Below are 16,066 nucleotides of genomic sequence, written 5' to 3'. Positions count from 1 at the left end.
GCGAGAATGAGAAGCTGGTGCGACTTGGGTGGAGGAGGAATGGAGAGACAGGGCTCGAAATTAGCGGTTGCCCGGTTGCCAATGGCAACCCACAGTCCCGCTGGCCAACCTAAAAGCCATGCCATTTTGCCTGGCTTGGCAAGCACCTGAGACACCTATCATTTAATTCTGAGCGGGCCCCCTCTCTGTCACTCTCCGTCTACGCCCGCTATCCGTCCATGTCTCTGGTCTCCGTTCGTGTCTCGGGTCTCCGCCCGCTCCTTGTCCGCAAACACGGCCGGCCGCCTTACACATGCGCACAACCACAGCCAGCACCAAAAATCCTATAATGAGGATCTTTGGCCAGCACATCATTGGCCGTGGTTGTGCTGCTGGTGCGCCTGCACACTGCCACTGCAACTGGTCGGCGTCGGCCACTTTCTCCCTCCCTTTGCATGGTGGGAGATCTGGCTGCCATTGCTGTCCACTCGTCGCGACCGCTGAAAACCAACGCAGAATCACTCGCTGGAGCTGGAGTAACTCCCTGGAGTAACTCTTGCTTCTTGGTTTCCTGGTCCTCCAAAAATATTCGAAATGGAATTTAAACTGAATTTAAACACCACCACCAAACTCTGAAAAATAACAGCCTATTGCATTTTATCTGTTTATTTATTGTGTGTATATATATATATATATATATATATATATGGTCTATGGTATATAGACACACTGAACTTTCATCTCCTGTTCTGTATTATGTTTACATATTCTGTTGTGCTGCAGCAAGCAAGAATTTAATTGTCCTATCTGGGACACATGACAATAAAACTCTCTTGACTATTAACTTGGACTTAAACAAAAAAGGGGGGAAAAAGAGCTACCTTAAATTTAATTGCTTCTGGTTGGGTACCTATAGTAGGGTGTAGACTATTCCATGCTTTAATTGTGCAGCGGAACTCCATGGAGCAGCCAGCATCTCTGGATAGAAGAAATTGGGTGACGTTTTGGGTAGAGACCTTTCTTTAGATTTCCTCTGGTTTTAGTGTTTTAGTTTAATTTAAACATAGAGTGTGGAAACAGGCCCTTCGGCCCACCGAGTCCACGCCGACCACCGATCACCCGTACACTAGTTCTAACCCACGCATTAGCGACGTAAGTCAAGAGTCAAGAGTGTTTTATTCTCTCACGTCTCAATGAAATCCTTACTTGTAGCAGCACAACAGAATATGTAAACATAGTACTCTGTAAACAATGTTATAAACGAGAAAACAAAATGTATATTTATATATGAATATATTACTATACACACACACAATTTCCCTCCTGGGATTAATAAAGTTCTATCGTACATTATTGCGTGTGTAGGAAAGATCTGCAGATGCTGGTTTAAACTAAAGATAGACACAAAAAGCTGGAGTAACTCAACAGGTCAGACAGAATCTCTGAACAAAAGGAAAAAATGTTTTGGCTTGGGTCTGAAAAAGCTTCCTGCACACCTTTGGAATGTGGAAGGAAACAAGAGCACCCGAAGAAAATCCATGCGATCAAAGGGAAAAGAAGCAAACTCCATAAAGACAGCACCCATATTCAGGATCAATTCTGGGTCTCTTGCACTTTTAGGCAGCAACTTTATGGCCAATGTATTGCCCCATAGTCTTAAATGAATTAAAACCTACAGTAGCTGTAAAGGGGGACATAGCATCACTTAGAGATTTAGGACTGAAAATTGATTTTTTTTTTTTTTTAGTAACCAAAGTTATCAATGTATCATTTTTTGTGTGTTGGAAAATAAAATATAGTGGCAGAGCTGGTGGACTTGCTGCTTCACACGCCAGAGATCTGTGTTCGATCCTGTCCTCGGGCACTGTGTGTTGAATTTGCACATTCTCCCTGCAAGCGTGTGGGTTTCCTCCCACATCCCAAAGATGCATTGGCTTTGTAGGTTAACTTGTCTCTGTAAAATTGCCCCTAACGTGTAGGGAGTGGGTGAGGAAAGTGGGATAACAGAACTTGTGTGAATGGGTAGACAAAAATGCTGGAGAAACTCAGCAGGTGAGGCAGCATCTGTGAAGCGAAGGAAATAGGCGACATTTTGGGTCGAGACCCTTCTTTATACTGATGTGAGGGTGCAGGGAGCGGGAAGAAGAAAGGAAGAGGCGGAGACAGTGAGCTGAGGGAGAGCTGGGAAGTGGAGGAGAAAGCAGGGACTACCTGAAATTGGAGGTCAATTTTCATACCGCTGGGTTTAGTTTGTGACTTTATTTGAAGCAGAAATAATACGTGAATGCTTCATTGACCATAATTCTGACTGGTAACTAAGCACTTCGTCCGAGCACATTATTGCACGTGTCATGCGAGCCGTCTTAAATGACCACCTAAACTGTCATTTGGCAACCTAAAAAGCTGCCAAGGTTGCCCGGCTGGCAACAGGGAAAAAAAGTTAAGCGAGAGCCCTGAGAGAGAGAGGGAAAGCAGGGGTTACTTGAAGCTGGAGAAATCAATATTCATGCCACTGAGTTGTAAGCTGCACAAGCGAAATATCAGTTGCTGTTCCCCTAATTTGCACTTCGCCTCACTCTGACAAGGCCTAGGACAGCAGGTGCTATATTGGAGCCCTACTGCTAAACCGGATTCTGTCTTCTCATGACGCAGACGTACATCTGTCAGAAAGAGGATAACGGGTTAAATTTTAGTTCCTCTAGTTCGAAGGCTCCAATCTGCTTTTGTGTCAATTTAATTTTAACTGAGATTAATTTAAAAACAATGGTAGGAAGCCTACAGGGATTGGGCAAGAAGTCTTGTAATGTAAGCAGAAAACAATATCATGTTTATTCATTGCATATAAAAGTAGTTCATTGATAATAAAGATGGCATACAGCCATTGTCAGAGTAAGGCAAAATGCAAATTGGAGGATTAGCATCTCATATTTCGCTTGGATAGCTTAAATCCCAGTGGTATGAATATTGATTTCTCTCACATAAAGTAACCTCTGCATTCCCTCTCTCCAACCCTCCCCCACCCAAGTCGTACAGCTTCAGTCATCTTTGTTGAGTCTCATTGTCTTTACTCGTTCTCGCCTAACGAACAGCGAACAATGGCCTGTTTCCTTTATCATCATTCATTTTTTGCATATCTTTCATTCATTTGTTCTGTATCTCTGTACTTCACCATCTATATATCTTGTTTCCCTTTCCCCTGACTGTCTGAAGAACGGTCTCGACCCGAGATGTCATCAATTCCATTTTTCTGGAGATGCTGTCTGACCCGATGAGTTACTCCAGCTTGTTTAAGAAGGAACTGCAGATGCTGGAAAATCGAAGGTATACAAAAATGCTGGAGAAACTCAGCGGGTGCAGCAGCATCTATGGAGCGAAGGAAGTAGGCAACGTTTCGGGCAGAAACCCTTCTTCAGACTGAAGAAGGGGTTCGGCCCGAAACGTTGCCTACCTCCTTCGCTCCATAGATGCAGCTGCACCCGCTGCGTTACTCCAGCTTTCTGTGTCTATCTTTGGCATACAGCCATTTATACTAGACCTACACTAATCCAGTTTCTTATTCTTCCTTTGTTCACATCAACTCCTCACTGATTCTGCCACTCATTTACACACAAGGGACAATTTACAGTAGCCAGTATCATCCCACATATCCTTGGAATATAAAATAAACCAGATCCCCTGGAGGAAACCCACATGGTCATGGGAAGATGTACATTCTATACAGGAATTGTGATGTAGCACCTTTCTTTACTAGTTGTGCCACCATGCCATCTCAAAATCACATGCATTACAGTGTATCTACAATTCATAGAATAGTAGCAGCAACAATAAATAAAACATTTGTTTCATTTCGGTATAACATTTGAGTTAATGTCAAAGATTATTCTGTTATTGATTTTTTTTCATTCTGAGTTCCACATTTGCTGAAGTCACTTTAAACGCATGTCAGAAGATTGTGGAATTAAAACTCCACCTGAGAGATATCTAAGCTAATACCTTGGTATGAAGATGTTTTCTGCCTGCCCCAGTGTAAGCCATGTGCTCCAGTGTCATGGACAACTTTTTTTCCCGTCAACCAATAATGTAAAAACAGATTTAAATGGTCAGGTTTTCTCAGTTGTTATCTGCGGACCTTGTCGTGTGGATAATAAATGTTCTATTTGCCAATTAAGTTACAATGCTTATACCATAGTTATTTAGGATGCACAATCCATTAAACTAAACTGAATATATAACAGTGATGATATTAGTTTGAGTTTATTTTTGAGGAGGTATCTAAGAAGATTGGGGGCGGGGTGGCAGACATTAGCAAGATATTCAACATGGTCTCATATGGTAGGCTGATCAATAAGCCCAAGGCATGTGGGATCCAAGACGAGCTAGCTAATTCACTCAAAAATTGGCTTGGTGAAAAGAGGCAGAGGGTAGCAATGGAAATATGCTTTTTTTATTGGAATCTGACCAGCAGTTTACAGGGCTCTCGCTTAACTTTTTTTCCCTGTTGCCAGCCGGGCAACCTTGACAGCTTTTTAGGTTGCCAAATGACAGTTTAGGTGGTCATTTAAGACGGTTTGCATGACGCGTGCGATAATGTGCTCGGACGAAGTGCGTAGTTACCAGTCGGAATTATGCTCAATGAACCGTTCACATATTATGTTTAAGAAGGAACTGCAGATGGTGGAAAATCGAAAGTAGACAAAAGTGCTGGAGAAACTCAGCGGGTGCAGCAGCATCTATGGAGCGAAGGAAATAGGCAACGTTTCAGGCCGAAACCCATCAGTCTGAAGAAGGGTTTTAGCCCGAAACGTTGCCTATTTCCTTCGCTCCATAGATGCTGCTGCACCCGCTGAGTTTCCCCAGCAATTTTGTGTACCTTCGATATTCCAGCATCTGCAGTTCCCTTTTGAGAACATGATATATAACACAATGACATGCAGCAAAATTATAATACAATTTCTCAACTCTTTTTACACATTGCAATTAATGCAATTTATATTAGTTCTTTCCACTTCCAAACAAAAATGTGGTTGGATTATTCAGCATATGATCAACCTGTGTCAATAAATCCTGGACCATGGTAACATATATGCTTAATCATGCACACTACAGATTGATGCAAGCATGTTTTCTGTGAAGGATCTAAAATTACCATGACATGGCCGTAGCATGCGTCGTTATTGCTATTGGCACAGAAACACTCTCGCTTCCCACATAATTTATCCATAACAAAACATGCAGGTTGCAAGGAATTTTCTAAAGGCATTTTATGATAATAACTGTTAAAACTGACTATACCCATCTGACAGGTTAAACATTACACTAACTAACAAGAGATGGCCAAAGAACACAAATGCAGCAAATGTTCTTTTGGTAATATATTTAAAGGTGTCAAGACGCCACATGACCGGACATTCAGATTAGATGTGTGTGTTGTGAACAGCAATGAAGTTACCCAGTTTGCAAGCAACAATTTTTTTTTAAATTGTTGATAAACGCTTGTTCTATCATTCCCACTTCAGAATTAACGTTAAAATTTCAACTGAAATATCTCCTGACCAAATTCTAAAGGCAGTTTATGATAATAGCTGTTAAAACCGACCATACCCATCTGACAGGTTAAATATTACACTAACTGACAAGAGTTGGCCAAAGGATAGCTATAGGATCTTTGGTGCTGCTGCTTCAGACGGCGGAAGGAGACCTCTCTCTCTCTCTCTCTCTCTCTCTCTCTCTCTCTCCTCCTCCTCCCTCCATCCCTCCCTCCTTCCCTCTTCCCGGCCTCGGCGTGCAGGTATCAGGACGATAGCGGCCGCTGCTTGCAAATCCGCCAACGGCGCTTTCAAAACAACCCCTCTCGCACGCCGAGGCCGGAAAGAGGGAGGGAGGGAGAGAGGGAGAGGCCTCCTTCCGCCGGGTGGGATGCGAGAGGAGGAGGAGATGGAGCCGCTGTTCGGGGCCCGTCATTCGCTCCGACCCTTCGTCACCACGCACCTAGTATCTTTGCCCCGCAATCAAAGATACTAGAGGAATACAGCCGCCGCCACCGACACGAAACGTCACGTTCCTTTTCTCCAGAGATGCTGCCTGACCCGCGGAGTTACTCCAGTTTTTTTGTGTCTATCGGTATAAACCAGTATTTGCTTGCCAAGCCGGGCAAAATGAGTTGGCGTTTAGGTTGCCCGGCGGCACTTTGGGTGGTCAATGGCACCCAGGCAACCGCTAATTTCGAGCCCTGGTGTACTTCAGGGTTTAGTGCTGAGAGTTTGTTTGTAGTGTATATGTTAAGAACTTGGTTAAGAATGTAGGAGGTATAATTTGTATGTATGAAGATGAGGGTGATGTTGTGGATGTTGAGGAAGCAAGATTATCGAAGGCTACATTAAGCTATAGATCAGAAGCACAGCTGGGCAGAACGATGGTGGATGGTATTTTATTCCTACATATCCAAGTTGATGTACTTTTGTAAATCAGAGAGGGGTAGGAAAAACAGTAATTAGTAAAGCACTAAATAATGTTGAACAGATGGACCTTGCGTTCCAAATTTGTAGTTCTCTGAAAATGCCAACATAGGTCAATAGGGTGGTGAAGGCATATGACATGCATGCCTTCGTAGGTCAAGGAGTTGAATATAAAATTGAGAGGCTATGTTGTAATCTTACAAAACACTGGTTCGACTGTACATGGAATATTGCCTGCCGTTCTGATTGTGACACTATAGGAAACATTTAGATGCTCTGGAGATAGTACAGAGGAGATTCATCAGGATGTTGCCTGGACAGGAGAACATTAGTTATCGGGAGAGATTGGATGGGCTGGGCTTATTTTTCCAGAAATGAAGGAGACTGAGGGGTTACTTGATAAGTAGGAGGTATAGAAATCTTTGATTGTCAGAGTATTTTCTCATTGCAGGGCTGTCATAAACAAGGGGACATAGGTTTAAGGTGAGAGTAATGACTTTTAAAGGGGACTAGTGGAGTGTTTATGTACTGAGTGCTTGATATCAGGAAAATGCTGCCAGAGAAGGTGGTGGAATAAAAAACAATCTCTGTATTTAGGAGATATTATGACAGGCAGTTGAATAGGCAAGGCACAGAAGGATACAGATCTAATGTGGGCAAATAGGATTAGTATAGATGGGCATAAAGGTTATTATGGATGTGTAGGAAGGAACTGCAGATGCCATTTACACTGAAGATAGACAAAAAATGCTGAAGTAACTGGAGTGGGATAGGCAGCATATTGGAGAGAAGGAATGGGTGATGTTTTGGGTCGAGACCCTTCTTCAGAGTGAGGGTCAGGGACGAGGGAACCGAGATATGGAAGAGTACAAAGAACATGTAATTTGTGAAAAGGAAGCTCAAAATAGATGATGATCAAGGAAATGTACAATCGTTCATTGTTGGATGAGGCATACAAGCAGTAAAATTAATCAGGAAAGTGAAACTAGTAGGAGAATTAGGGTGGGGGATGGACAGAGAGAGAAAAACAAGTGTTACTTGAAATTGGAGAAATCGATATTCATACAGCTGGGTTGTAAGCTGCCCAAAATATGATGTGCTGTTCTGCCAATTTGCATTTGGCCCCACTGACAGTGGAGGAGGCCCAGAACAGAAAGGTCAGTATAGGGGGGTTGCACTTAAGGTAATCGGGTCAAAAGGCGTGACGCGCGGAGCAGCTCAATCCATGTGGAGGACATGGCAGCTGCAAAATGAAAATGCTTCTGAAACTAAATTTATCATTTAAAACAATCTCCAGACTTACGAGTGGTGTGTGGGAAAGTAAGTTTTCTATCATTATGCTATTGAGATGTATATTTTGGCAAATAATAGAATGTTTCAAAGATATTGTCAATTTTCTGAGGCTGATTATGTCCAATTAACAGCAAACAATTATGCCATTCCTTGGCTTGCATCTGAGTAAAATGTAATTCAAAACCCACATATGGTTTGCAATTTATTTTTAATGATAAATTGAGCTTCAGAAGCGTTTTCTTTTTGCATGTAAAAATCTACTTGAGAACCATGGGCGATTTTTAAATTTTACAGCCAGATTTATCACTTCTGAAACTTTAGATACCAAAGGAATCAAGAAAAAACACAAATAATGCCTCACTGTTGATGAAATGCAGTAAGCAAACGTGATCATTCCCAACATTTTCAATCTTGATATTTGCACGGCCAATGTTCGCCAAGCACTTTAGCTGTTGTTGTCCTTTCAGCTCTCGCTTCTCTCTATCATAATTTCTCCTCACTTTTGGAATTCTGAAGTAGGATAAATGTTCCTCACCGTTACCCCGATTTCCACAATTATTTACAGCACAAAAAATGACCTTATCAGCGGGATTTAACAGGTAAGAAAGTACGCGTTTTGTGTATTAACAATGTATGCCGTAGGCTGCCATGTCTTCCACATGGATTGAGCTTCTCTGTGTGTCACGCCTTTGACCCGATGACCTTATGTGCAACCCCCCTATACGATTGGAAAGGGGAGTTAAAGTGTTTGGCAACCGGGAGATTGCGTAGGCCCAGACGGACTGAGTGAAGGTGTTCAGTGAAACGATCGCCAGTCTGCGCCGATGTGGTTGGCTAGAGGCTCCGTTTCTGTGCTGTACAATTCTGAATCTATGAACCTTCTGAACCGTCCGAATTTGTAGTCGGCAGGGCAGTACAGGGCATATCGCCAACTTGGATGTGTTGTGCATACTAACGTGCTGTTAGTGCCCCCTTAAAACTGTCTAGTGAAGGTGATTTTACTATATTGTTTTCTAGTTTATTCCATTACCAGAAGGGCCTGCCCCATTTGGGCATTATTTGCGCGTCATTTATGCGTCACGACACGCGCATGGCGTGCATTACGCGTGCGTGGTGAGACGTGATGGCGTAGGCAGTGACGCGCGGTAGCGCACGGCGCCCCAGGATTTTGTGATTCTCAAAATCTTTGCGCTCCACCTGCGTGACGTGCAAATGACGCCCAGGTGTGACAGGCCCTTTAAAGTTCTTAAAAAGAATAAGTTCTTATAAATACCTGTCCTGTCATTGTTCTTTCTTCTTCTCCTTTCTGTTGAGTATGTTATGTATCTATCTGCAGTTATGCCCACAATCCCCTTTTGAATCTATGACTTTGATACAATGTTTTCGCCTCCCATTTCTGCATAGGATTATATAATAGTGTTAATCTAGTTGTTAAGAATGGTAATATTGTGTGTTTCAACTGCAGGGTTTGAGTTTTAATGCCAGTGCTGCTTTGTTGTACCTCTTAGCCTCAATTGTGGATGTGGTTTCTATAAACCAAGCTAAAAAAGCTACAGACAACAACTGCTGGATAGCCTCCACAGTAAGTGCATCCCTTAACTTTATCCTTTCTCCCACAGGACTAATACACTGTTTTAGGAGTAAACAAGAGCCAAACAGTTAAAATCACATGTGAATTAGCACATGTAATGCTGAAACAAATGTCAAAATGAACAATTGTTTTTTCACCTTTGGTTGCCTTTTCAGGTGTATGTCAACCAGTCAAAAGCAAATCAGATACTTTTTAATGATTTCTGTTTCTGCATAACAATTCTTCTCTTGTTAAGTTAAATTGTACCTGTCCCTTTAACACATCCTATGTTAGCACCAAAAAGAAGAGAAACAAAGTGAAATAGGTGCCATGGATCTTGATACTTCTGACCTACATCTTGACCCTTTTGGCCTAATGGGTCCGTATTATCGCTCAGCAAAGCAATCCTATCAGCCTTGTTCGCCATCTCCTCCAGCAATCCTGTAACAGTCCTTTTTAATCAATCATGTCAAGCAACCCCTTGTTGATTATTTTACCACTTGCATTAAAGGAGGGATAATTTACAATGTGATAGGTTGAAGGAATGAAACAAGGGTAACAGAATTGAGTCTTAAACTTTTGCCTTCACAACATGAGAGTGTGAGTGAGTGGGAGTATTTATGTGAAATTCATTACCATTCGTAATATTTCAGCACATTTACATTCATTCAAAATATCTAATTATAAGCCAAAACCAGTGGATTTTAATAGGATGAAGTGAATTAAAGTATGTTTCATTTTCCTCTTCACAGGTTTTTGCTTTCATGGTCACTCTCTGTTATTCTGGCAATGCATATTTTAGCTTCCAGACCTGGAGATCAAGGGACCAAGGGCCTTGAATGGCTAATATTCCAAGGGAACATGTTGGTAAATAGAGGAAATGTAGTGTGAACCAAGGAAATGTGGTGTGAACTAAGAAATGTGAAGATCTGTTAATGTGCTTACTTGGTTCAGTGTCCATTATAATTGTGTCTGTGAAAAGATTTATTTATGATACTGAATGGAATATTTAATTTTAGTTTTGTGTGGGTTGTAAAGATAAACATTTGGGTTTATTTCTCTTCACTTTTCACCTCCTGTTCCCTTCTAGGGGCTCCTACGTTTTTCTTGAGTTATAATTCCATAGAGCTGCAGTAGTTATCCACTTCTGTCCCACCAAGATCAGCAAACTCACAACAAAAGTGACATCTTAATTATAGCCAGAAAGTTACCATTGAGTTAAAGGAAATGGTTACGACCTTTTAAATGGATGAAACAATAAACATTTTGCATTCTGAATTTATGATTTTGTAAATCTGTTATTGATTAATTTTATTCTGATGTGCTGCTTTATTAATATTTAGAATGTTTTATGATATATTGTGGCACACTGCTTGTTGCTTTGACTGTTATATTGCCATGTTTTTGCAAAATATGAAAAATTCCATCCCTGTGATTTAAATGAATATGGTCATAAATAACATCCTTATCATGCCTTTAAAACAGAAGGCTAGATAATGCCCTCAATGGTATTTTCTCTAATCTTGAAAGAAAGGTCAGGATTAAAACAAAGGCTCTCATTGTTCCTTTTAGAGATTTACATTGCATATTTAGATATTGTGGCACTGAAAGGGGTCAATTGTAAGATTGTTACCACCATCCCTTTTAAATTTACCTAAACTGAGATTATTGGGTAGTGATCCTGTTTCCTGCCTTGTGAGTCTCAATTCTATAATAGGGAGGAACTTTACAACCCAAGGCTTTAAAGGACACAATTGATGTAGCAGAAAAATAAAGTTGTCCACATTTTAACAAATAAATAATACAAAGTGTTGCATTTCAATTGAAATTACTTAGTTGATTTGAATGTTATTATAAATGGAAGTCACTTTTGATCAAATGTTTATTGAATTGCTTTTAAAATAAAATGTAACAATAAGTACTTGATAGTACTGATTTCATAAGATGCCCCTCTTTGAAATTATAACAACCAAAGCAATCCTTTCCTAATGCCTTTAATGGTCCTCAAAAGTCCAAAAATGTACTTTGTATATTTCTTTTTGAAACGATACTAAATGTCACATTGTACATTGATCTTGATTGTTGCAAGTTTTTTAAAAGAGGAAGGTAGTCTTTCAATAGGCAATATCATGTTGCTGCTTTATTTACCGTATAATATACTGTTTTTCCTGCGTGGACATTAAATAAATATTTCCAAATTACGTGCTTCAATATTTAATTCGTGCTCAAATAGTGATTGCAAATGAGGTACTTGCATCAAGTTAATGTAATATTAAATACTTTTAGTCATATATTGGATGCAAACTGAATGTGTATGGTTATTTCAAATTGTTAAAGATTTAAATAAACTTAAGCAACAAACCTCCCAAAGTCAAGAAAATCTGAAAACACTTGTGTCATCTTGATGCACCTCTTGAAATAATCGCACATTAATTTTAAATTGCTCTCCTTATTAAATATTTCCCCAGAATTTTTGTTGATTGTTTCCTGCATCTATCTTCCCAATTCCATGCATACGTATTTTCTGTGAGCAAAACTTTAGTCACTTGTTTTATGTCTACCTTGGTTTAATCAACTGTTCTCCATTTGGGTGGCAGACTGGCGCAGTGGTAGTTGCGATAGAGTTACAGCACCAGAGAGCTGGGTTCAGTCCTGACTACAGTTGCAGAGTTTGTGCATTCTCTCTGTAACTAAGGGGTTTCTCCGGGTGCTCCACTTTCCTCCTGCATTACAAAGACTCCACTTCCTAATGTGTAGGATAAAACTTGTGTACAGGTGATTGTGGTTGGCGCGGACTTGAGGGGCCGAACGGCCTGTTTCCGTGCTGTATCTCTAAACTAAAGTAAAAAAATTGAATGTCATAACCTAATCAATGTTCTTGCTCGTTGGTAGTTTGTTCATAATTGCATAATCTATTGATTTTCAGTTAACAATGCATCATTTTATTTATCTCCACCTGTGTTTTGCATTGCTATATCTTCCACAAATTAAGGCCCTTGTCAATCCTTGCATTAACTGTTATCGAGCATTTTCCCATGCAATATATATGTATATATATATATATATATATATATGTGTATATGTATATATAATATGTATGTAAATCTGTCTGTGTGTGTACACACACACACACACTTTATTTATGTTTAATATTTTCACGTGCACTGAATTACAGTGAAACACTTTATTTTGGGTGCTATCAAGGAAAATCATAGCATACATGAGTACAATCAAACCATACTTGAGTACAACAGGTAGTGCAAAAAGAAGGAAACAGTGCATAATATATAGTGTTAAAGTAATAGAGAAAATGCAGATTTAAAAATGTGGAAGGGTGCCAATGAGGAAGAATGGCAAACCTGGACTACATCCTTAACATATGAGAGATCCTTTCAATAGTTTGATAATAGCAAGGAAACAGTTGAATCTGGTGGGATGTGCTATTTAAGCTTTTGTATCATCTGCCTGACTGGAGATGGAAAAGAATGACTGGGGTGGGAATGGTTCTTGATTATGTTTGTTGCTTTCCCATGGCAACGTGAAGTGTAGATTTGGTTGATGGAGAATGAAGGGCTGGTGGTTTGTTTGAGTGATGTACTGGGCCATGTCAACAGCTCTCTGCAATTTCTTGTGGTATTGGGTAGGGCAGTTGCAGACCAAACTGATGCATCCAGATATGATGCTTTTTATTGTGCATCTGTAGAAATTGGTAAGAGTCATTGGAGCCATGCAAAATTTATTTAGTATTCTGAGGAAGTAGAGGTGTTGGTATGCTTTCTTGGCCGTAGCTTCAGTGTGGTTGGTTTAGGAAAAATTGCTGGTGACATTTGCACCTGGAAACCTGAAGCTCTCATTCAGGTGAACCTCAGGTGTCAGAGGTTATAGGGAGAAGGCAGGAGAATGGGTTTAGGAGGGAGAGATAAATCAGCCATGGTTGAATGGTGGAGTAGGCTCGATGGGCTAAAAGGCCTAATTCTGCTCCTATCACATGATCATTATCTTATCTCCACTTCAACATCATGGATGCAGATGGAGTATATACAGTGAAGGCTTGTGAATGATGAGGCAATGATGCATAAGGGGGTATGCTGGAAAAATAGTTATCGGATAAGAATCCATTAATTTTGGAATCATGAATCAAAATACACTACAGCAGTTAGAAAGCTCAATTGAATTAAATAAAACCTGGGAAGAAGGGTGGGGAGTGAATTCCTATTAATGTAATTATGAAACTAATAGAACGAGTTTAAACATCAGTCTTATTCACAAATGTTCTTCAGGGAGTAAAATCTGCAATCCTTGACCTAGTTGCGACACTGGACTCTCAGTAACGTAATAACCCTTAAATGCCCCTGAACCAGCTTTACAAGCCGCTCGGCCTGGGAGCATTTGAAGATGAGCAATAAATGCTGACCAGCCAGCAATGAGATGGGAGGATGAAATAATAACAATCAGGATTTGGTTTCCCATTAGCCTCTCCATCATCTCTTACTCTTGCTGTCCCCAGTTGCATCGCCTCTAATGTTACCAAGAAAACAACTCGTACTCGGCAGACCAAAAATCCTGTCAACCGTTTACAAATCTATATCATACTATACTATAGATTTAGATTACTTTATTAATAAAGAGCCCATATATTACATATAGATTGACATAAATGAACGGATTGTTTTGTGACTGGTGGTTAAAGGCTGTTACTCCTTTGAAGAGCTGAGGATGTGAAGTTAGATCGATTTAAATAGCTGGTTGGGTGATGGTGCAAATAGATGATTGAAAATTCAGTTTGGAGCCTAAAGTGTAATGAAGATTAGTATATTCTGGTTCAATCTTAGATGGTTATCAGATAGGGATGGAGTTGGTGTTTGTGTCGAGGAAGGTTTGTGTAGAGAGGCTATATGGGTGGAGCTGAAAAAATAAAGAGGATTGTTCTATACTAGGCCTCCAAAATAGTCTATGGGATATGAAAGAACAAATATTCAAGGATATTACAGACAACTGCAAGATAATAAGGTTGCCATAGGAAATTTCCAATGTCGCAATATAGAGAGGGATTGTGAAAGTTGCAAGGGTTTAGATGGAGTGGAAGTTGTCGAGTTTGTTCAGGAAAGTTTCATCATGCAATATATAGGGGGCTCTACAAGAACAATGGCAAAACCTGACTCGCTCTAAGGGAATTGGGAAGGGCAAGCGACTATCATGTCATTGAGTGAGCCTTTTGGGACCAGCGACCACAGTTTGCTGGGTGTCCAAGGAGTTGCTGGGTGGCTGTAGATCTCCTGCGCCTGATCAAATATATCGAAGGACACTGGGATGATAGATAAAATTGCAGGAGCCCTGGGTGTAACATACAATGCCCTCCATAATGTTTCTGGAAAAAGGACTTGTGGACAGATGAGACGAAGATTAACTTGTATCAGAGTGATGGCATGAGCAAAGTATGGAGGAGAGAAGGAACTGCCCAAGATCCAAAGCATACCACTTCACCTGTGAAACATGGTGGTGGAAGTGTTATGGCCTGGGCATGTATGGCTGCTGTAGAAACATGCTCGCTTATCTTCATCGATCATACAACTGCTGATGGTAGCAGCATAATGAATTCTGAAGTTTATAGACACATAGTATTTGCTCATGTTCAAACAAATGCCTCAAAACTCATTAGCCGGCAGTTCTACAGCAAGACAATGATCCCAAACATACTGCTAAAGCAACAAAGGAGTTTTTCAAAAATGGTCAATTCTTGAGTGGCCAAGTCAACCACCTGATCTGAACCCAATTGAGCATGCCTTTTATATGCTGAAGAGAAAACTGAATGGGACTAGCCCCCAATAGAAGCATAAGCTAAAGATGGCTGCAATACAGGCCTGGCAGAGCATCATCAGAGAAGACACCCAGCAACTAGTGATGTCCATGAATCACAGACTTCAAGCAGTCATTGCATGCAAAGGATATGAAACAAAATACTAAACATGACTACTTTCATTTACATGGCATTGCTGTCCCAAACATTAAGGTGCCCAGAAATTGGGGGAATATGTATAAACACAGCTGTAATTTCTACATGGTGAAACCAAAATGTGTAAAAATGGCTTTAGTTAAATCTTGACAATGTGCAATTTAACCACATGTGATTTTTTTTCTATTACAAATCTCAATTTGTGGAGTACAGAGGCAAATAAAATATGTCTCAGAACTGCTGTAGAATTTGGGAGCAACAGCAGCAGGAGATTAGCAAGAGATACGACTGATTGGCTCTAGCCCAAGTGGGAGGAGAGAAGTGAGTCAGTGCCGGTAAAACAGTTGAAAACTGAGGAACTTGGTTTGTAAATTGGTAAATCAGGCAATTTATCAGTCAATTTAAGCAAGACTGCTCTTGGGGAGCAGCAGTGAGGAGTGGCCTTGTGAGGGAAGTGTGCGTCTTTGGCTCGAGAGGAGGCTGCTGAGGCGAGGAGACCACGCAATACGCTTGAGAGGTAGAGACGAAAGAAGGAGATGTCAGGCAAGTTGATTCAGTGCGATGCTTGCAGTATGTGGGAGGTCAAGGACACCGCTGGTTCCTCTAGCTGCTACAAATGCGAGAAGTGCATCCAGGTAGAGCTGCTGAAGGGCCGTGGATAGAGAACTGGCTGGCAAACAGGAAGCAAAGAGTAGGAGTAAACGGGTCCTTTTCACAATGGCAGGCAGTGACTAGTGGGGTACCGCAAGGCTCAGTGCTGGGACCCCAGCTATTTACAATATATATTAATGATCTGGATGAGGGAATTGAAGGCAA

General features: G+C 40.8%; 1 protein-coding gene across 1 annotated transcript in view; it reads left to right on the top strand.

The window, feature by feature from the left end:
* Positions 1-11,498, top strand: part of cmtm8 (CKLF like MARVEL transmembrane domain containing 8) — an 82,933-nt gene extending 71,435 nt beyond the window's left edge. The window contains exons 3-4 of the mRNA XM_033012348.1: positions 9,193-9,309; positions 10,050-11,498. Of these exons, the coding sequence (XP_032868239.1) occupies positions 9,193-9,309; positions 10,050-10,136 (204 nt within the window). The 3' untranslated portion in view covers positions 10,137-11,498. The remainder of the gene's footprint in view (positions 1-9,192; positions 9,310-10,049) is intronic.
* Positions 11,499-16,066: the final 4,568 nt, after the last annotated feature.

Source organism: Amblyraja radiata, chromosome 2, assembly GCF_010909765.2.
Source record: "Amblyraja radiata isolate CabotCenter1 chromosome 2, sAmbRad1.1.pri, whole genome shotgun sequence".
Lineage (NCBI taxonomy): Eukaryota > Metazoa > Chordata > Chondrichthyes > Rajiformes > Rajidae > Amblyraja > Amblyraja radiata.
This window is presented reverse-complemented; position numbering and strand designations above follow the sequence as displayed.